General features: G+C 46.2%; 1 protein-coding gene across 10 annotated transcripts in view; it reads right to left on the reverse strand.

Annotated features, from left to right (window-relative positions):
- LOC106579657 (receptor-type tyrosine-protein phosphatase mu) overlaps positions 1–23,053 on the reverse strand; it is a 283,633-nt gene that overhangs the window by 187,294 nt on the left and 73,286 nt on the right. For all 10 annotated transcript variants that reach the window (XM_082965986.1, XM_014159789.2, XM_014159785.2 and 7 more), the window contains exons 3-4: positions 10,189–10,466; positions 2,222–2,300 (exon numbers count right to left, since the gene is read on the reverse strand). In XM_082965986.1, the coding sequence (XP_082822112.1) occupies positions 2,222–2,300; positions 10,189–10,466 (357 nt within the window). The remainder of the gene's footprint in view (positions 1–2,221; positions 2,301–10,188; positions 10,467–23,053) is intronic.

Raw genomic sequence — 23,053 nt, forward strand, 5'->3', positions numbered from 1 at the left:
TGATTCAGAGGGGTTGGGTTAAATGCGGAAGACACATTTCTGTTGAATGCATTAAGTGTTACAACTGACTAGGTATCCCCCTTTCACCTAAATGGCCTATTATCCTTTAATCCCACCAAAAACAAATCACATTTCTTCTCTGTTGGCCTAACCTTGGTCTGATCGCTTGAGCCACACAGGGTGAAATCTGACGAGATTCAATCACAAAATGGATTCCACACTTTTTTTTTCTTTTTACCTTCTTCCCAGGAGTCTCTGGGACAGCATTTTCAATCAGGATATTACAGTGGTGAGAGGAGGTCAGGAAGCATGAAAATAAGCCCTGGTGAAAATATTCAAGCCGTCGTATCTCTCCAGAGTTCAAGGATATTAGAATAAAGTTTTCACCGACGCAACAATAGCGGGGAAATGCGAAAGCAGGGAAATGCGAAAGCAGGGGTGTGTATGAGGAGAGGGGGGTAGTGGTCAGGGAGCAGATCAAAACGGGGCCAAAAACAAATGTCTCGCCCCTGTGTTCAGCCACCCTGTGTTTTGGCGGTGTAATGGGGAAATTAAGATGAATAAAGTTCATATTCAGTTTACAGCAATTATCAAATACTTAGCACATTTACATGTTTCCCTTTCTGTAATACACCTGATTTCCAGCGTTCTATTTGTGACAGTCATTTGTGTATGGGTTGATGGCCACAACTTGTTACTGAATGTTATGGATTGTTCTCATATCTGTTGACAGTGATTGACGCCAGACTGAAGGTACAAGGACAGAGGATACTGATTGCTATTGTATTCTGTGGCACTGTGTGAATCTGTAGCAGCTGACGTTGTGAATTCCTACAAGCCTCTCGGTGGCTGTTTACATAACATTGGTGCTGTGTGATTAGAACATAACGGCCTGCTTAGAGAAGCCCAGTTAGGCATTTTCTCTGCTTCTGTGCTGGAGGTGTCTGTTGCAACTTGTAATTAAACTAGATTGATTTTGATAGACTTTATCAATGACTGCTCTCCTCCCCCCATCTTGAAATTCCCATTACAGGGAACAAAACATGCTTCCTTGCAGCCTTGTTGATACGGTGTGTGTGTGTGTGTGAGAGAGAGAGATAAAGGGGGGAGGGGAGTTGTCCCCTTAGTCAGGCAGCTGAACTAACAACAAAGCTGACGTATCTGGGTCAATCTGAATGTCTAATGGAAGTTGGATCACCACCTCACTAACGCAAGGATGAAAGTCCATGCTAATCAAATTATGTAAAGGACTTTTTAATTAGCTCCCCCTTGTCTCTCCGTGTTCGAAGCGGGCGGGCCGTGGCGGGCGACGACCTTGATTCTGATATCTGAGATGAGGTACACTATAGTACACGCCACGGAACACTGTGGTAGGCAATTAAAAAAGCTGTTGTGAAGTAACGGCGGCCCTGATATCTCCCAGCTCAGCACTCCCCAATCTTTGGAGCTGAGGGCTAATGGTATTGCCTTGCTTCACCTGGAAAACAAACCTGAACCTGGGCCAAACTCAGAAAGAAGTCAACGTTCTCATGAGGCTAAGTACCTCTCTCTGTTGACACGTAATCTGTTGAGTGCCTTTGGAAAGGGACACACCACTCTACGCAGTGACGTTGTTAATAAAACAACTATACAAAACTGAAATGTGAGATGTTTCTGCGTGTTTATATCTTCATTCAACATAATGTGTGCGGTGTGAGGGCCGATCTACGCGCTCACAGTGAATCCTCACACATTCATCCTCAAACATTCACTGTTCCTCGGCAGAGGGGTCTTCCTCGGCACCTGGCTACATGGCTAAGCAGATCTGTGCGTTCTATCCGAGGCAATTAGTCTAGCTTACTCACACGGAATTTCACAAATCTGGGGGAGGATTGTGTATCAGGGAGTCTTTCCTGGAGAGCAGGAGAACGACAGGAAGCTTGCTCCACTCCCCTCTTTTTGCCTTTATCTCAGTGAAACACATTTAATATGATGGGCTGTGTAGTATATCCTGGCTTCATTCATGTCACAGGACGAGCTGGAAATATATTGCCCAGTAACATACTGATATGGAGTTCACTATATAGCAAAGACATGGGTCGGTAGGTGACAGCAATATAACTAGTGAGGAGCGAGAGATAAGGGAGGGGGGGGGCCTGAAGAGTGACAACCCAGTGAGTTATGGGACTTGACTACATAACACATTCATTGTGTGCGTGCGTGCGTAGCAGTGGAGACTTACTGCACTGGTGGCCTTGCAAGATGATGCCTTTGATGGCCAGTAGGCCTCGTTGTCCTGTGCTCACCGCCTCAAAGACAATCTGCAGAGAGGAGGAGAGAAAGAGAGGGAGGTGAGAGTTTGGTAGTTGCAGGGGCGGAAATCACGGGGGGGACGGGGGGGACATGACCCCCCCATCCTGGGAAAAATATGATTTGTCCCCCCCAATATATCACTGAAACATAACTATGTAATTTAAATAATATTAATAATACGCAATGAAAGCAATTGTGCTGATTATAGACACTTAACAGCGCGTTTTTAAGTTTCAAAAGATTGCGACCCCCCCCACCCTTTTCCTCACAATCGTTTGATCCACTGGCAAGGTAACAGAGGGGTCGTAGCCACTGTCTGAAAGGCACTCAATGAACGTAACTGACGTGAGGTTAATCCAGTCAATCGCGCACACACACTAGCTGAATATGCACAGCTAGTGCGCAAATATTAACTATTAAGCTAGCTAGTACCTATTCCATTTATGTGGCCTCGTCAAAGATGGAATCTTTGCTATGGTCAATTTATTCCGAGATCAGCATGCAGATGACGTAAGTTAGTGCTTCAAAGTCCCTGTGATAAGGTTAGCGATAAACTGATTTAACCCAGGTAGCAAAGATTATAGCAAACACCACTGAAACTGAATTGGTGTTCGCAAGCTTCGCAAATTCAGCTATTGTTGGAAGCCAGCCAATATGAAACAAACTATTAAAATTACAAAAGGTTGCAGCATATGTTGTGTAAATGGTGAACTCATACAGCTGTCAACTCTTGTCATTTTAATCCGTTTCACATTTGCTCGCTACCTTTTAGATCGAAGCCCAAATAGAATGATAAAAGATAAGATGATAGAAGCCCATCTCCTACTGTAAATAACCAACACACTGTGTGTGTGTGTAGCCAGCCAGCCAGGTAGAAAAATGGCAGAAAAATAAAAGACGGACATCAGAGTATTTTTCAGTACACCAAAACGCAAAGTAAGAACCCTAGTAGCCTAATATCTCAAAGACTAGTTGATAAAATGTTCATAAGAAAGAAACGGAATTCTAATGGAAATGTTTCACAATGATGTCATTAGGCAGAGCAGGCAACAGATTGCACACAGACAGCAGAGTTGGGGACAGATATGCAGGGACAGACTGGCAGAGACAGGGAGTCTCAGGTAAGTTTGTTGAGTCTTTGTTTGGCAACATTATGAAAGGTTCTCCATTTTTTTTACTTGTAAAATAGGAACATAATTGGAAAATGCCATGGATACCCCCACTCTCAACTTAAACTGGTGACTGAACTAAGATTTGTTAAAGGCAATGGTATTGCTGTTGTGAATAGTTGTGTAGTTTTGGGTACCGGTAGTTAGGAGTACGGCAAACACCTTATTTCTTTGGTTCCTCAATATACATTTACCATATTACAATGTAGGCTATGTGTTACAGCACTACTTTTGGTGTCCCCCTCAGGAATTGCTCTTGAGAAAATGTCATGTAATTGTCCCCCCCAAAGTTGATATCAGATTTTCGCCCCTGGGTAGTTGGCACAAACATAAAGAGCATCCCTAGTGCACTTCCTGTGATCTAGAAAACTGGCCATAAGAGAAGGCTCATTTCCTCCCAATGCTCTACACAATCCCCATCATGGATTTAAAAGCTTTGGATGGGTGTAAGCATCGGTTGGAGAGAGTCGCCACCATTATTCAATCCATGAGACAGAAAACAGACCGAGATGGCTCCTGTGCTTCCATTCACTGTATGTTGAGTGAGGGAGGAGGGAGAAGCCGGGAGATGATACAGTTTATGGGGCCCCGGCCCGCGCTAAGCCTTCAAACATGGGGCATGAGTTAAGGAGCTGAGGATTGGGTTACTGTTACATGGACCTTTTCCTTTGACTTTTTTCAAACAATTGGGCCTGTTTCTATGATGACTGGGTTTATTTATATTCCTGAATCATTGCTTCCAGAGAGCAGGCGTTTATCTATGAGGTATGTTCTATTGGCTGGATTCCCAGCTCCTCCTCTTTATATATATATTTCTTCTTTATCAGTGCTGTTTCATTCTGAGTGGAATTCAACCATGTTTTCACTACTGGTGTGAGAAAGAGTTTAAAGGTGAACACAACATAAAGATACGACCTAAACCATTTGAAATTATGTCTGCTCCTCCACTTCCCAGTAGAGCGACGTCTGCTCCTCCACTTCCCAGTAGAGCGACGTCTGCTCCTCCACTTCCCAGTAGAGCGACGTCTGCTCCTCCACTTCCCAGTAGAGCGACGTCTGCTCCTCCACTTCCCAGTAGAGCGACGTCTGCTCCTCCACTTCCCAGTAGAGCGACGTCTGCTCCTCCACTTCCCAGTAGAGCGACGTCTGCTCCTCCACTTCCCAGTAGAGCGACGTCTGCTCCTCCACTTCCCAGTAGAGCGACGTCTGCTCCTCCACTTCCCAGTAGAGCGACGTCTGCTCCTCCACTTCCCAGTAGAGCGACGTCTGCTCCTCTATTTCCCCAACGCTGTTGCATTGTTACAACCCCCCCCCTCCCCGGCCCTTATCTCTCAGGAAGCAACTGGTTAAAGACGCAGGGGCCACCTTCCTGTTCACGCTGAGCAGAGGTTCTGGCACCCTGCCCACCCCACTTGGTTTACTGTACATCAGAGCCCTTCTATGGGTCAGAAAGCAGAGCGGCAGGACCTATTTCCTGTGATCCTCCCTCCCTCTTTATCACTCAGCCAATGGATGTGATTTATTCCATGAAGTTGTTCCCTCCCATTTGCCTTTGTTCACTCCCCTTCACGGATGTGAGACAACTGGGCAGCTGTAAAGAATACTGATGCCTAGTTAAGGTCGCCATATTGTTCTTAACCTATCGAGTTCTGTTTTGTTCAGAGATGGGGAGTGAACAAGGGCAGAAGGGAACAACTTCCTGGTATGAAGCGCGGCCACTAAGTCAACCCTGAGTATCTCACTTGACTCGGTCACAGAAGACAGAAATGAGGCCAAGCGAGATAATAGATCCGTTGGCTATGGATGGCAAGCGTCTAGTTAAGATCAAGACCGAAAAGCCCCCGCCATGGAAGTCACAGTGTTCAAAGTTTCCGAACAGCAAAAACAAACACTTAAGATAACAGAACTATGTGGGACCCAGATATGAGGTCAGTAGATGCAAGAACACCCAAACCAAAACAAATGTCTGGGTAGACAGAGGCAAGAGTGTCAAAAGAAACAGATCTAATAAAATGTGTTTCCTTCTACTCTAAACAGTCGGGGGGGGGGGGGCTTACATTGCTTGTTATTCATTATTCACTGTGGATTTATTCCTAGTGTCACTATTTCTGCTACTATTATTTTATCTTTATCTCTGCATTGTTGGAAAAGGACCCGTAAGTAAGCATCACTGTTAGTCTACACCTGTTGTTTATGAAGCATTTGACAAATAAAATGTGATTTGTGACCTAAGCAGATTATGTCCCAAGGAAACAAATCAATTTAGAGGAGATAGCAACGCTACAGGCTACGCTTTACATCCAGCTCCCATTCTACCCATGATTCTGTTCAAACTCCTTCAATACAGCAGACACAGTGAGGTAGACAGCATCAAAACAGCACCCTATTCCCTATATAGGGCCCTGGTCAAAAGTAGGGAATAGGGAACCATTTAGGACACAGCCCTAGGCCTCATAGCTGTGTGCATGCACACCTCATACCAGTCTGATGTCCAAAGCCCAGAACTGGATGTCAAAATGATCTTTACTCCAGCTAATGTGGTAGGCTTGAGGAATGAAGTAGGATGTATTGTTGAGGGACCATACCTAGTCCAACAGAACCTGCTTAAAAATGGCCTTTCCTGTGTGTGTTACCATGGAGGACCCAAACACACTAGTCCCAATGCACCGCAAACAAAGAGGATGAAAATGAGTCATTAGTCACAAGATAACATTGTTGAGCTGAGGCCAAACGAGATGCCTTTATTAAAACCCATTTGAATGGTTTTAATAGACTTCTCCTCTCTCTCGCTTCCTTTTGAGCGACGGCAGACGCCTCGGCCGCTAATTATGCCTTTACGAGGGCCTAATTTTCAAAAAGGAAATGAAAAGTAAACACCAGAGTGTGAAATGTCACGACGTGCTGCAGAGGTAATTAAACCTCAGGTTGTTAATGTTTGTCGCCGTGGTGATGCTAAGCAACCTGCTCGACCCCGGCGGACCCCTCCCCCCTCCTCCCCCTCGTGTTTTGGTTTATCTCCTACATTAGCTGCATCTCGTTAATGAGCTCAATTAGCCATGACAACGTTCATGTGTTTAGTGGGTGCTGGAAAACTAAGTTTGCTTTTCTTTTGCATAATGCGTAATCTAAAGTGAGTAGTGCTCCTCTGGTGTTTGTGTTTATTACATGGCATCCTTAGTGGAACTTCAGATTCTCCACATCTTCTACGAAATGTGTTGTCAGTAAGTTTTTGAAACTTCCTAAGAACAAAAGGCTGATCTCATGCATGCATAATAACAGACATAGAAGAGATGACCCTCCTGGCTCTCTCACCCTCACTTGCGCCCAACCTCCACCCTCGCACCCAACCTCCCTCGCGCCCAACCCCCCTCGCTCCCTCCCTAGCGCCCAGCCTCCCTCCCTCCCTAGCGCCCAGCCTCCCTCCCTCCCTAGCGCCCAGCCTCCCTGATTAAATAATTATGCTATGTTGCCAGTGTTCCTTTACAGTTCACCTGGTAATTGTGATTGTGTCTTAAAATGGAATTGGAATAACAGAGCAGGCGGAGATGAACAACACAAAATGTCAGGATCAAGATCAGATTATGCCGGGCTGAAGAAGGAAATTACCATATTCGAAATGTAAGGCATTATCAATTAAACGTTTCTCAAGAGCGACCCAAACATTGCTACGTAACAAGACCTGTGCTGATGGACTGGCAGTGTAAACGGAGTGGAGAGAAAACCATACGCTGTAATTACAAATAAGTGACAAAGTAGGTTCTGTATTTCAGGTGGTTTTCATTTTGATAAACACTTAAATATACTGTGCAATTACAGAAACCCCATAATTACTTGCTACATTGTCATTAGGTATAGAGCTTTGAAGAGGACGCTTTTCCATTGTTAATCTGAGAGGGTAACAACAAGTCACATTCCTCGCAAATTATGCTCAGTGTCATTTCTCTGGATGGCGGAGTCGAGCGAGAGAGAGTCTCCTTCTGCCCAGTGCCTCTGTGGAACAGATGGAGGTGATTTCTCTGGCCCAGTGCCTCTGTGGAACAGATGGAGGTGATTTCTCTGGCCCAGTGCCTCTGTGGAACAGATGGAGGTGATTTCTCTGGCCCAGTGCCTCTGTGGAACAGATGGAGGTGATTTCTCTGGCCCAGTGCCTCTGTGGAACAGATGGAGGTGATTTCTCTGGCCCAGTGCCTCTGTGGAACAGATGGAGGTGATTTCTCTGGCCCAGTGCCTCTGTGGAACAGATGGAGGTGATTTCTCTGGCCCAGTGCCTCTGTGGAACAGATGGAGGTGATTTCTCTGGGGAAACGTGGAGATGTATTTATCCCTCTTCCCCATCAGTCTCTCTAGGGAAAACCTCACAGGCCTGTGTGTGTGTTTACATTGTGTCAGCACTGGCAATGCTGACCCCGCGTGTGTGCGCGCGTGTCTGTGACCCCGCGTGTGTGCGCGCGTGTCTGTGACCCCGCGTGTGTGCGCGCGTGTCTGTGACCCCGCGTGTGTGCGCGCGTGTCTGTGACCCCGCGTGTGTGCGCGCGTGTCTGTGACCCCGCGTGTGCGCGCGTGTCTGTGACCCCGCGTGTGCGCGCGTGTCTGTGACCCCGCGTGTGCGCGCGTGTCTGTGACCCCGCGTGTGCGCGCGCCTCTGTGACCCGCGTGTGCGCGCGCCTCTGTGACCCCGCGTGTGCGCGCGCCTCTGTGACCCCGCGTGTGCGCGCGCCTCTGTGACCCCGCGTGTGCGCGCCTCTGTGACCCCGCGTGTGCGCGCCTCTGTGACCCCGCGTGTGCGCGCCTCTGTGACCCCGCGTGTGCGCGCCTCTGTGAGCCCGCGTGTGCGCGCGTCTGTGACCCCGCGTGTGCGCGCGTCTGTGACCCTGCGTGTGCGCGCGTGTCTGTGACCCTGCGTGGGAGGAAACCAAACATTTGGTGTGAGCGGTAATTTCGTGGGCTGTAAGTCCGCAGCTCTGCAGCCTGAGAGTGATGCTAGAAAGTGGTTTGACCTCCAGAGACCTTGGGAGAATGTATCTACTATACTGCCATAGAGCTGCAATGACAACACATGGACTGAATATTATTATGCCATGCTAATGGACGGTGTTTAAAAATGGATCTCTTGCTGGGAACATGTCTGATGGGTTCTCATCTCCACCCACATTACCTCAACATCAGTCTGGATGTACAGTCCCCCCAGAGCAAAACAACACTGTCTACCGTTTCCTACCTGGCCACAGTACAACAGGACTTTGACTTGAACAAAACATTACATTTCCTGAACAGTAGGGCCCTTAAAGACAACCATACCCCCTGTTCTATGTGTCCTTTTTATAGCCCCATCCCCATCTTACTAACCCCCTGCCCCATCTTACTAACCCCCACTCCCTGCCCCATCTTACTAACCCCCACTCCCTGCCCCATCTTACTAACCCCCTCCCCCATCTTACTAACCCCCTGCCCCATCTTACTAACCCCCACTCCCTGCCCCATCTTACTAACCCCCACTCCCTGCCCCATCTTACTAACCCCCTCCCCCATCTTACTAACCCCCTGCCCCATCTTACTAACCCCCTGCCCCATCTTACTAACCCCCTGCCCCATCTTACTAACCCCCACTCCCTGCCCCATCTTACTAACCCCCTCCCCCATCTTACTAACCCCCTGCCCCATCTTACTAACCCCCTGCCCCATCTTACTAACCCCCTGCCCCATCTTACTAACCCCCACTCCCTGCCCCATCTTACTAACCCCCACTCCCTGCCCCATCTTACTAACCCCCTCCCCCATCTTACTAACCCCCTCCCCCATCTTACTAACCCCCACTCCCTGCCCCATCTTACTAACCCCCACCCCATTTTACTAACCCCCATCCCTCGCCCCAGCTTACTAACTCCCACCCCCCACCCCATCTTACTAACCCCCTCTAGCCCCGCCCCATTTTACTAACCCCAAACCCCAGCCCCATCTTACTAACCCCCACCCGCATCTTACTAACCCCCACTCCATCTTATTAACCCCCATCCCTCGCCCCATTTTATAAATCCCCACCCCCTGCCCCATCTTACAAACCCCCACCCCCATCTTACTAAGCCCCCCAGCCCCATCTTACTAAACCCCTCCCCCCGCCCCATTTTACTAACCCCCCACCCCCATCTTACTTATCCCCCATCCCCATCTTACTAACCAACTCCCCCATCTTACTTATCCCCCATCCCCATCTTACTAACCCCCTCTCCCCACCCCATTTTACTAACCCCCACCCCCATCTTACTTATCCCCTCCCCCCATCTTACTAACCCCCCGCCCCATCTTACTAACTCCCACCCCGCCCCATCTTACTAACCCCCTCCCTTCACCCCTGACCCACCTTACAAACCCCCACCCCACCTTACAAACCCCCATCCGTCGCCCCACCTTACAAACCCCCAGCCTCACCTTACTAACCCCCACCTCCAGCCCCATCCCCAGAGCCATCCCCATCTTACTAACCCCCATCCCCAGAGCCATCCCCATCTTACTAACCCCCATCCCCAGAGCCATCCCCATCTTACTAACCCCCATCCCCAGAGCCATCCCCATCTTACTAACCCCCATCCCCAGAGCCATCCCCATCTTACTAACCCCCATCCCCAGAGCCATCCCCATCTTACTAACCCCCATCCCCAGAGCCATCCCCATCTTACTAACCCCCATCCCCAGAGCCATCCCCATCTTACTAACCCCCATCCCATCTCACCTGGTAGAAGTTGGGCCAGAAGGTGCTGACAGCCAGCTCCACCTGGCGCCAGGTGGGGTAGGCAGGGCCGGAGGCGTTCCACACAGGGATGCCCAGCGGACTGTTGTTCTCCTTAATGTAGATGTTGAGCTGGCCCGGGTTGGCGCCCTCGCGCTGGCCCGCCATGTAGTACTGGAAGATGAGGCAGTGGGTGTCATTCTCTTTGAGCTGGGGCATGAGCAGCTGGGCCTTCTGGCCCGAGGAACGTCCGCTGGTGTTGACCATCATGAAGGCTGAGCCTTGGAGGGGGAAAGAGAGAGGAGGGTTAGTCAATGAAACTACTAAAACACACTAATACCAATAAATGACTTGAATAAACTTGACTAGAAATCAAGTGCATTTAAGATGTCACCGATTCAAACCGTTTTAAATGAGCGTGAGTTGCACTGCTAAATCATGACAGTTATTTATGTCCTAAATATGAATTAGATGGGGTATTAGGGGAGGTAATCCAGTACAAAGAGTTTCTGAACGGCCATGTCATGAACACATTGTTGGAGGTGGATACAGTAAAATAGGTGCTGCTTTCAATGATTTACCTATGGCCTAATCAGCAGGCTACGTGTTTGTATAAGATAACCTGGCAAACTTCTGGATTCAGAAACAGGAAAATATGACCTCAACACATCGAACACATACTGTACGTTAATTACTGTATCCAAGTCTGCCATTTCACCACTGATGTGATTATTGCAACACTAAATCAAGGTTTGTTGATACGTTAACACAGCCTGTATACTTCATAACAAGACCATGACAAAGGAAACAGGGGTGAAGAGAAGATCAAGGGGGAAAAAAAAGATGTCTGCCTCAGTCAGAACAACCACAACGTAACATTAAGAGAACTTCTCACTAGTCAGCATGGGTTGCCAGGATGGGACTCAGTCATACAATCAATAGAACGGGCTTGGAACCTCTAACCATGGCAACTTGAATGGGGATTCCCGTTGTTTTCCTTCTATTTCTATGACTGAGTCACTAGTCAGTATGGGTTGCCGGAGATGGGAGAGGTTCTCTTCATGTCACGTTGCGGTTATTCATTAACTGTTGTTCTGACTGAGGCGGACATCTTCTTTTCCCCTTTATCTTCTCTTCACCCCTTGTTTCCTCTGCCATGGTTAGGAGGTTCCAAGCCCCTTCAATTCATTATACTTCTATGCTCTGTGTCCTCTCCATGGACAAAGCTTTGAAAGACCCTGGCGTGCTCTCAGCTCATTTAAAGGGCCGTTTCAACCCTTTTTTTAATGGGCAAAAAGCGGAGTGTGGTGCTTGTTTTACTGCAAAAGGCCCTCGGCCATTGTTCTGGCTCGTCTACAAGGTGTTCATTATCTACACAAACTGGTATTCCCGAGCTGAGATAGTCTATATTTCTCTCTACAGTAGCTACTGTGTATATGCCGATTGTTGTTTTTCTAAAAATAAGCGTGATGTACAAAACTAACAGGGAGATCGAGTGTAGGAGTGGAATGTACGGCCCACCAACCATGAATCAGAATTCTCATTGAAATTCTCCTCACTAAGTGCAGTATGCCCAAACAGCACCGTGGCAAATCTGAAAGTCTCAAGTGTCGCTAATGTATACAGCTCCATTACTTCTATTTATATATTTTTCTGAAACCCTGTTTTCCTTACTGAAGGTTCAGTCGCTAACGGCCCCCGTCATGCCCTAAAAGCCTAGACGATGGGGATAGTGAAGGATTTTGGGGGGGGGGGGTTCAGAGAGATCCCTGGCACATTGATCCTGAGTGGAGAAGAGAACAGGGAAGGGACCACTTTGTCCTTGGCCTTCCTTCCCCACTTCCATTAAAGCCTGGAGAACGCTCTCTGCCATGGCAATGTTGAAGTGCCCAATACATAGGGCTTCAGCATCTCATCGGCAGAACTCTCATTAGTCCATTTGTGCTCCAGCGTTGGCCTTCCAGGGCTAGAGTGCAGAGCGGAAGGAGGAGTGGGAGGAATCGATACGGTCTGGAGGTAGTGAAGGGTACACCATGGACAAATTCAGTAGCAACAAATGGGCGCCCTTGACCACACCACTTTTAGGGTTGAGGACCGTTGTTGAAAAAGTTCAAAATTCTAAATTTCCAAGCCAGTACTTAAGACGGCGAAAGGGTTGGCGAAACAAGAACAGTTTGCTTTGAATGGATGTCTGGCGATAATCGGAGGACCACGTTGGGACAAAGAACATTGTTTACGTATATTTAGTCCAATTTAAAACAGAGCCGTGGCCTTAAACATTCAACCTCTTCCTACTGTTTGCAATGCTCGGAAGGATCTGAGGCCTTTAACCTAGAAGTGCCCTCTACTCAGGTGGTGAACAAAAGACACGTTGAAGAGCTCTATACATGCAACAAGTTTTACTGTAGTTGTCGCTCCAGCTTGTCATCCAAGGTGAGTCAGTCCCTCGCGCCAGGGTCATCCGCCGGCCTCTATATAATTACACATCAAACTATGATCCAACGATTGTACCTCCATCTCCCTGGCTGTAGTATTAATAAAACAGAGGCTGCCCTCCTGTGACGTGTCCATTCTTGTGCACTAAAGTCTGACTTTTCCCACAATTCAGATTAAATTGCAGATCAGGGTGTTAAATGTGCACCCTCCCCTCTCATTTCCCAAGCAAATCTTGCCTATGGCCTGCAGCTACGGGAGGGGTAATTTGATCTTCCATAATAATGATGGAATTGTGTTGAGGAGCCCAGACAACTCAAGCAGTCTCTGGGATTGTGTTTAAGGTTGATAAAAACTGTAGTGCGGTGGGGGTAATCCTTTTCAGAATTGGCGGTTCCCCCTCTCCATTAAAGAATTCTTTAAACCACTGGGCTCATAGTTGGCATCAACGTCCGTTTAGTCATTTCATGGGTATGAGAGCTCACTGCTCACCAAAAGACCCTTGTAAATCAGTTCAATCTGACTTCTGGCTATACATACTCACTACTACACTCGAGCTGGCTCATATGTTCCCTGTTGCTTCTACCGAACACACAGATATGATATCTTCTGTTGACAGACATCATCCAACACCCAGGCCACAACCAAAACCCAAATCCATTCCCAATGCCACGCTACACTCTTGACCTCAAAAACTCAGATGACACCTCTGTCGCCCCTGGCGATGAACACACCAGTACATCTGACAATGATAACGACCAAGCTCGAGGCACAGCACTGGTTCCCATGGCCACCAGATCACCGGCTTCAACGATTTCTCCCAATTAATTTCATATTCCAATGTTTCTCGCATGGTTGCTGGTTGTTAGTACACAGGAAGACTGAAGAGTATGGAGCTGGGTCATTATAAAGTATGTTGGCAAGTTCATTGCCAAGATAAAAATGACAAAATGGTGTTTGTAGATACAGTTTAGGAAGGTGTTCTAGTGCATCATTTTCTTGACAGCCTTGTCAGAAAAACGCTGCTCCTTTAGGGATTCAGTCTTTGATAACTCGTAAATTAACTTCCATCTCCAATCCTTGACATGATATCTAAACTATGCCTTTTAATTAATAGAGTCCTCTCTAATGTGCCTTCAGAGCATAGCGTTAAGCTGCATGTTAGCCTTCCGTTTGGTGTCTAGCCAACAGGTATATGCCTGTCACTAGCATAACTCCTGTGCCATGATCAACTACTGAAACAACAGAGCACTTTCAAGGGATTGTTTGCCCCTTTCATCTCTCTCTCTCTTTTGATATAAGTTTTATTTTCAGAGCTGTCATACTCCGGGGAAAAGAAACAGACGAGACAAGGAGGCAATGTTGCGCCATTTGAATTTCATCGACAAAAGTTGAGACTCCCTCTGAGAAAGACTATGGGGTGCTCAAGGTCATCTGAAGTGATACAGGGTCCTAGAATATAAAGTGTTCTGGAATATTCCATCTCTGTTTCTTCAAGACTCACCTGCACCACACTGCTTGTGCTGATATAGGAATGCCATTTGTTAAAATAAGTTGTTTTACTGCTAATAATGTTTGAGTATTTTGTTATGATCAATTATTCAACTACCTGTATTTCCAGGTGGCATGAAATAAAATCTGACTACACAAGTAGCTCAACTTAACAGTATTTGGAGTATAAAAGTTGCATGAGACCAAGTTAACACACTTCCAGATTTCACTCAACTTTGCATTTGTGTCGCTTATAATGCTCCATCCATTCATGATTCTTGTAAAAACCTTGTGCTGTGTGTGTTAGTTAGGATCTCAGGTATCAGCCTCCTCTACTGCCAGGTGGTCTGGAACTGAATCCAGTTGCTAAGCTCTCCGATACACTTGAGAGTTTAGTGGCACCAACCATGTGAGAAATTTGAAAAAAGATTGGCTTTCTAAAAAAGGCCATTATGCCTGCATTCTAACTAATGGAATTGGCATGGGAAGAACATTACACACCTGGCATGTGCCGTTCCTGTCCCTCAGAGTTATAAAACTGTCTTTTTCAGCCTTGAAAATAAAGGAGGCTATCTGTTGGCAATATGTCTGCTACAAGTATTCTGTCACCCAATCAGGAACTCCACTGGCATCATTTGTATTGTTGCACTGGCTGATGACAATCGCTAACCGACACAGATTACTTTACCCTTGGTGCTCAAGGGTTGCCGGAGAGCCGTGGCCTTATCACGAGATACACAGCAGTGGGTAGAGAGACAGTGGGCGTTTGGCGCCTGAGCGTCCGCTAAGGGTGAAATCACCAGCATGGTGAGAAAGGGAGGAATCCATTGTCAGTCTAGTGCTACTCGACTGCCTGAACACCGGTCATTACATTAAATCGGTATCCTCACCATCTCGCCTGAGAGTGAGTATAGTAGGTTAAAGGAGGCTCAAACTGAACCAGTTGCGTTGATAAGAAGACTACAAGTTTCAGTTTCTTCTGAATTTTGGAAAACATGAGGAATAAAAATAATAAAAAGCATCAAACTAATGCAGGAATTCACACAGCAAGTCTCACTCTGGACATAAACCTAACATCTCAGGCAGCGAGCGGTGAGACATACTATATGACCCTTGCCAGTAGTGAAAAACATCAGCTAGCCTATATTTTCACCATCTCCATAGCTTACTTATTTACTGTATCCCAATCCACAAGCAATGGAGGCTCTGATAACATCACATCATTTGACAACTATTTTAGAAGCACATTAGGGCCGGATTGTTTGTGTTGTCTAAAAGACACTCAGCAGGGGAAATACTGTTCTCCTCTACAATGCCAGGTTCAGGGCCAATTAACGCACAAACACTTTAAAAGCAACCAGAGGGTAATTTCCATAAAGAACAGCGCTTTGCAGTCATTCAGAAAAAAATGTCATGTTTTCTATTTCTATGGAGTGAGTGTGAGTGTGTGTGTGTGTTAGAGAAGGAGGGCATGCGAAAGAAAGAGTGAGAGTGCCATTTCCAGCTCCCATTATGAGCGGGTATCGACCTTGTCAGTTGATGTTCATGTGCTCTTTTTTTCCCCTCATTGAGCTTTTGACATGGGAGAGAGAAGAATGACCATTTAAAATGAAAGAGTCAAACACCGATTGGACGAATCCAATTTTCTCTACTCCCACAAATGATCGTACAATCAATCACTTTCTGGTGGGATGACAAGCAACTAAACTATATATTTTTGTTTTCCTTTCTTTAAGGGATGAATTAGACTATAAACCCTCTACTGAATGGATTATGGACTAAGTGCGGCCCTCTCGGTGGAAGGAAGGAAGGGATATGAACAAGTGCATAATAGTGGCCTTAATGTCAGGTTAACGGAACAAGCACTGTGCTAATGCATGTTTAAAGAGGCATTATACGGTGGGAAAAGGGACGGGCAAGAGCGCGGCGCTAGCTATCGAGCCACATTCACACGAGGCCTTAAATATTTTAGCAGGATACATGACTTAAGAGGTTAAACATGTTAGTGAGTGGATCAGTGCAAGTGGGTGGGGCTGAGGCAGTGAGAGAAAGAGCGATGCGAAGATGAAATATTGGTCGGGCCGCACAGCTCAGCGCAATTGTCTTGTTGGTTCCACTCCAGCGGAATTGTTATGGCGTGTAAACAGCTCCCTACGAGTCAGCGAGATTGGTAATGAGATTTTTCTACATGGAAGGCTCTCGGAGAACGGATCAATGCCCCGTCAACGGGAAAAAGGATTAGAAAACTTGGATTTTAATCATTATCGTTTGGCCATGCAATATCATTGAGGACGCCATGCACTTGCATAAAAGAAGCATGGGGACTGGGAGAAGAGTTTATTCTAATGAAGAGCGGGATCTTGAGACTAGAGGACAGAGTGTCTGACAGCTAAACAACTGTCTCAGAGTACATGCCAGCCTGTCTCCCAATTTAAGGAGCTATGAGAGGGCAAACTGCACTTTAGCAGGGGTGGACTGGGACCAGAAATCAGCTCTGGAATTTCTAACATACCAGACAATTTCTTTCCTTGAAGCCTCCACACAGGCCCATTTCTTTCCTGGAAATGGGCCCCACAACCAGCTAATTCTTCTCTTCAGCCCCCCAGTATTAGCCAGATAATCATTTTAAGCATAACCCACACAGATAAACAGGCTAAAAATGGTCCAGCCCATCTGGCATTTGCTCAAAATGCCAAGAGGCCAGTCCGCCCATTCACAACAATATAATTTTTGTTCAATCTCCAGAGATTACATCTAGATGAGTGTATAGAAAATACACCTGACAGGATGTAAAAGTAGAGCTCCCTAATTATGTCTAGCATCACAATCTGACCAAGAATGGCTGACAAATCAGAGTACTCCAGCTCTTGGTATGAAAGGCCCATGTCCTACACGGCAGATTGATTCAATGTCTATCATACAGTGCCTTCGGAAAGTATTCAAACCCCTTGACTTTCTCCACAATTTGTATTTTTCCCTCTCATAAATCTACACACAATACCCCATAATGACAAAGTGAAAATAGGTTTTTAGAAATGTCTGCAAATGTAAAAAAATGTTTTGGTTGAAATACCTTATTTATATAAGTATTCAGACCCTTTGCTACGAGACACGAAATTGAGCTCACACCTGTGAGCTCACAAGGTTCCACAGTTGACAGTGCATGTTAGAGCAAAAACCAAGCCATGAGGTCGAAGGAATTGTCCGTAGAGCTCTGAGACAGGATTGTGTCGAGGCACAGATCTGGGGAAAGGTACCAAAACATTTCTGAAGCTTTAAAAAGGTCCTTAATAACACAGTGGCCTCCATCATTCTTAAATGTAAGACGTTTGGAACCACCAAGACTCTTTATCGAGCTGTCCGCCAGGCCGAACTGAGCAATTGGGGGAGAAGAAAACTGGCACCATCCCTACGGTGAAGCGTGGTGGTGGCAGCATCATGCCATGGGGATGTTTTTCAGCGGCAGGGATTGGGAGACTAGTCAGGATCGAGGAAAATATGAACAGAGTAAAGTACAGAGTGATCCTTGATGAAAATCTGAGTGCTCTGGAACAGGTTCTCAGACTGGGGTGAAGGTTCACCTTCCAACAGGACAACGACCCGAAGCACACAGCCAAGACAACACAGGAGTGGCTTCGGAACAAGTCTGAATGTCCTCGAGTGGCCCAGCCAGAGCCCAGACTAGAACCCAATCAAACATCTATGGAGAGACCTGAAAATAGCTGTGCAGCGACACTCCCCATCCAAACTGACAGAGGATCTGCAGAGAGGAATGGGAGAAACTCCCCAAATACAGGTGTGCCAAGCTTTTAGCATCATACCCAAGAATAATCAAGGCTGTAATCACTGCCAAAGATGCTTCAACAAAGTACTGAGTAAAGGGTCTGAATACTTATGTAAATGTCATATCAGTTTTTTATTTTGAATAAATGAGCAAACATTTCTAAAAACCTGTTTTTGCTTTGTCATTATGGGGTAGTGTGTGTAGATTGACGAGGGGGGAAAAAACTATCAATTTTAGAATAAGGCTGTAACCTAACAAAATGTGGTAAAAGTCAAGGGGTCTGAATACTTTCAGAAGGCACTTTATATTCCAACACACAACTTTAATCTCTAAGCTTCATTTACTATTAGGAAGTACACAAATCAATAACAATTCATGGATTCAAATGATACTCTGCCATGACAAACGAACGCTGTTATAACCTTGCATGCACTCATGCAAACGTGTACACACACACACACACTTCGTTGCCCATGGGATTCCGTTGATGAGCGTATTTGTTTAGAATCAGATGGGTTGTTCTCTTTCCATTTTGCCGTGCACAGATTACTGATTCAGGCTGGTGCCCCAGCGCTCTGCTCTTGTAACCAGGATGTGTTGTTTGTCCACTTATTGATTAACCTTCACATGCAAAGTACTTTGTAAATTGAAGTTGGGCTTATTGGAAATGGGATATGTTTAAGACCCAGTGATGAATAGCCAGAGAGCGGGGGCCAGGATGGGGAGTGTTTGCCTAAGGGGGGCGTCTGATAATTGAGTTTTGGCAACTAATTTCAATACGAACCGCCAGTGTAAATACGGTCAGGGAATGAGGATGTTTACCAATGAAAAGGCCCCTCATGAAGAAGAACAGTCATGATCAACTTTATGAGCCTAATAATCTTTACTATATGGTGGATACTGGAATAGAGAGCAACTGTGATGCACTTAATCCCATTCATGATGAATGAGGAATAAACAGCAAAAAAAGTCAAACCCTTTTTAAAACTATCAACCGTTCCAGCACAACATCGCATTTTCAAATCCAATTAGGAACACGGCAATGAAATGATTTGTCTTGCTCTTAAATGGGTACAATTCAACTTTCAATAATGGTATATGCCAATTACTGTTGCAGGTAATGTATAACGAGGGAGGGCCTTAATACAATTGCTATGAGACTTAGAGCCACACTCAACATCCATACAAAATTAGCATTTCAAAACTATCCACTTATGAAGTAACTAACACAGTCAAAAGGAGACCCAACAGCTCCAAGACAGAAGTGTCCTCGTTTAAGAGAGGTGCCCTGTGGAATTCTGGGACGGCTGGCTCCCCAGCCTGGCAGGCGTCCACGGCTTAGGGGCGGCACCTGTGTCGTGGGGCGCTGGCCATGGAGGGAGCAGAGCCACTGGCCCCACCATCCAGCTTCACAGGATGCCAACCTCTCCCTCACTGTGCCAGGTCTACAGTGCCTATCCTTTCCAGCCAGGGTTAGGCTATTTGCGACATAGCAAGTCATGCTCCTGCTATTTTCCGTAACTAAACACTTTGTAGATGTTTTTTGCTGTGCTTCCTGAAACACTATTTACATAGAACATGGGCTGCCTCTTTCAACTACATTAGCACTGCTAATGGGGCAGAGAACCTTGATATTGGTAGCAGCAGTGTCACTCCCTGGCCATGCCCAGTGAGCCTACAGCCCCCTCTAATGAACACACAGTGACTAAGGACAGTGAGGCCTTTTAAAAATACACTTTGGTCAACAGAAGGAAGTATGACCCGAGAGAGCTGCATTGATTGTGCACAATCTGTCCCTGATGTTGCATTTCCTGCATGTGTCTGCCGTAAAAGAACAGGAAGTGTTTTTCAATGGGCCCTGATAACAGTTGACTGGGGTAAATGCAGGATTTATTAAGCAAGTAAAATGTAAAAGTCCATAAGATAACACTGTCTCAGTGCAGTCGTGCATCCTTCCAGGTGCAACTACTTACGCAAATTAGGTTTCAGATATTACAAATAAGATATAGATATTCAGGGTGACAATGCAGGAGGACAGATTGTGGCTTTTCATTTTAAAATGTGTATTTTTTTTTACCCTTTATTTAAGTAGGCATGTCAGTTAAGAACAAATTCTTATTTATTTACAATGACGGCCTACCCCGGCCAAACCCGGACGACGCTGAGCCAATTGTGCGCCGCCCTATTGGATTCCCAATCACGGCCGGATATGGTGAACTCATTTAGGGATCTGGATCCTCATTGTGTTTTAGAACAAGCATATTTTGCATGACATTTCTCTGAAATTGATATTTAACTATATGTGTGTGGTACAGGGAGGGAGTTTAAAAGACGTTTCCCTTTTTCCAATCACTTTTTCACTTTCCCAATAGGCCTCCATCTTAAAGCTTTGAAGATGGGTAAGGGAGTAATAGCATTGATATACAGTGCCTTGCAAAAGTATTCAGACCCCTTGGATTTCTTCATGTTTGATTGTTATAAAGTGGGATTAAAATAGATTTGTCAACAATCTACACAAAATACTTGAACATAAAACAAACTTCCCAAGAAGACTCACAGCTGTAATCAATGTCAACGGTGTTTCTAACATGTATTGACTCAGGGAACTGAATGCTTATGCAACGACTATTTTTTAGTTTCAGCTCCCTGAGTCAATACATTGGCATTGATTACAGCTGTGAGTCTTCTCATGGAACTCTAAGAGCTTTGCACACCTGGATAGTGGAATATTTGCCCATTATTCTTTTCAGAATTCTTCAATCTCTGTCAAGATGTTGGGGATCATGACTTGACAGCAATTTTCAAGTCTTGCCATTGATTTTCAAGCAGATTTAAGTCAAAACGATATCTGGGTCAGGACCATTCACAGTCTTCTTGGTAAGCAACACCAGTGTGGATTTGGCCTTATGTTGTAGATTATTGTCCTGCTGAAAGGTGAATTCATCTCCCAGTCTCTTGTGTAAAGACAAAAACAGGTAAACCTCTAGGATTTTGCCTTAGCCCCATCCTGTTTCTTTTTAAACTGAAAAACTCCAGTATTTGTCAATGTCAAGCATACCAATACCATGATGCAGCCACCACCATGCTTGAAATTAAGGAGGCAGCCAACTCAAAAATTGTGATTTTCCCCAAACATAAAGCTTTGCATTTAGGCCATCAAGTGTATTGCTTTGCTGTTTTGTTGTTGTTGCAGTATTGCTTTAGTGCAGGGGTCTCCAGGAACAGGGTTGGGGTGAACCTATAGGACGGTAGCTCTCCAGGAACAGGGTTGGGGTGAACCTATAGGATGGTAGCTCTCCAGGAACAGGGTTGGGGTAAACCTATAGGACGGTAGCTCTCCAGGAACAGGGTTGGGGTGAACCTATAGGACGGTAGCTCTCCAGGAACAGGGTTGGGGTGAACCTATAGGACGGTATCGCTCCAGGAACAGGGTTGGGGTGAACCTAAATGATGGTAGCTCTCCAGGAACAGGGTTGGGGTAAACCTATAGGACGGTAGCTCTCCAGGAACAGGGTTAGGGTGAACCTATAGAATGGTAGCTCTCCAGGAACAGGGTTGGGGTGAACCTATAGGATGGTAGCTCTCCAGGAACAGGGTTGGGGTAAACCTATAGGACGGTAGCTCTCCAGGAACAGGGTTGGAGTGAACCTATAGGACGGTAGCTCTCCAGGAACAGGGTTGGGGTAAACCTATAGGACGGTAGCTCTCCAGGAACAGGGTTGGGGTGAACCTATAGGACGGTAGCTCTCCAGGAACAGGGTTGGGGTAAACCTATAGGACGGTATCGCTCCAGGAATAGGGTTGGAGAGCCCTGCTTTGTGCCTTGTTTCATACAAGATGCAAGTTTTAGAATCTTTTTTATATGTATATTTGTATTAGTTTCACTCTGTCATTTAGGAGTCACTACAATGTTGTTGATCCATCCTCAGTTTTCTCCCATCACAGACATTGAACTCTGTAGTCGTTTTAAAATCACCAATGGCTCATGGTAACATCCCTGAGCAGTTTCATTCCTGTCCTGCAGCTCAGTTCAGAAGGACGACTGTGTCTGATTTGTCTGGGTGGTTTAATACATCATCCACAGCATAATTATTAACTTGACCATTTTCCCTCCCTGGTGTCATGTGACTTGTTAGTGTTACAAGGTCTCAGGTGTGAATGGGGAGCAGGTGTGTTCAATTTGGTGTCATCGCTCTCACACTCCCTCATACTGACTGGTCACTGGAAGTTCAACATGGCACCTCATGGCAAAGAACTCTCTGAGGATCTGAAAAAAAGAATTGTTGCTCTACATAAAGATGGCCTGGGCTATAAGAAGATTGCCAAGACCCTGAAACTGAGCTGCAGCACGGTGGCCAAGACCATACAGCGGTTTAACAGGACAGGTTCCACTCAGAACAGGCCTCGCCATGGTCGACCAAAGAAGTTGAGTGCACGTGCTCAGCGTCATATCCAGAGTTTGTCTTTGGGAAATAAACGTATGAGTGCTGCCAGCATTGCTGCAGAGGTTGAAGGGGTGGGGGTCAGCCTGTCAGTGCTCAGACCATACGCCGCACACTGCATCAAATTGGTCTGCATGGCTGTCGTCCCAGAAGGAAGCCTCTTCTATAGATGATGCACAAAAAAGCCCGCAAACAGTTTGCTGAAGACAAGCAGACTAAGGACATGGATTACTGGAACCATATCCTGTGGTCTGATGAGACCAAGATAAACTTATTTGGTTCAGATGGTGTCAAGCGTGTGTGGCGGCAACCAGGTGAGGAGTACAAAGACAAGTGTGTCTTGCCTACAGTCAAGCATGGTGGTGGGAGTGTCATGGTCTGGGGCTGCATGAGTGCTGCCGGCACTGGGGATCTACAGTTCATTGAGGGAACCATGAATGCCAACATGTACTGTGACATACTGAAGCAGAGCATGATCCCCCTCCCTTCGGAGACTGGGCCACAGGGCAGTATTCCAACATGATAACGACCCCAAACACACCTCCAAGACGACCACTGCCTTGCTAAAGAAGCTGAGGGTTAAGGTGATGGACTGGCCAAGCATGTCTCCAAACCTAAACCCTATTGAGCATCTGTGGGGCGTCCTCAAACGGAAGGTGGAGGAGTGCAAGGTCTCTAACATCCACCAGCTCCGTGATGTCGTCATGGAGGAGTGGAA

The sequence above is a fragment of the Salmo salar genome, chromosome 19 (assembly GCF_965601325.2).
Source record: "Salmo salar chromosome 19, fSalSal1, whole genome shotgun sequence".
NCBI lineage: Eukaryota > Metazoa > Chordata > Actinopteri > Salmoniformes > Salmonidae > Salmo > Salmo salar.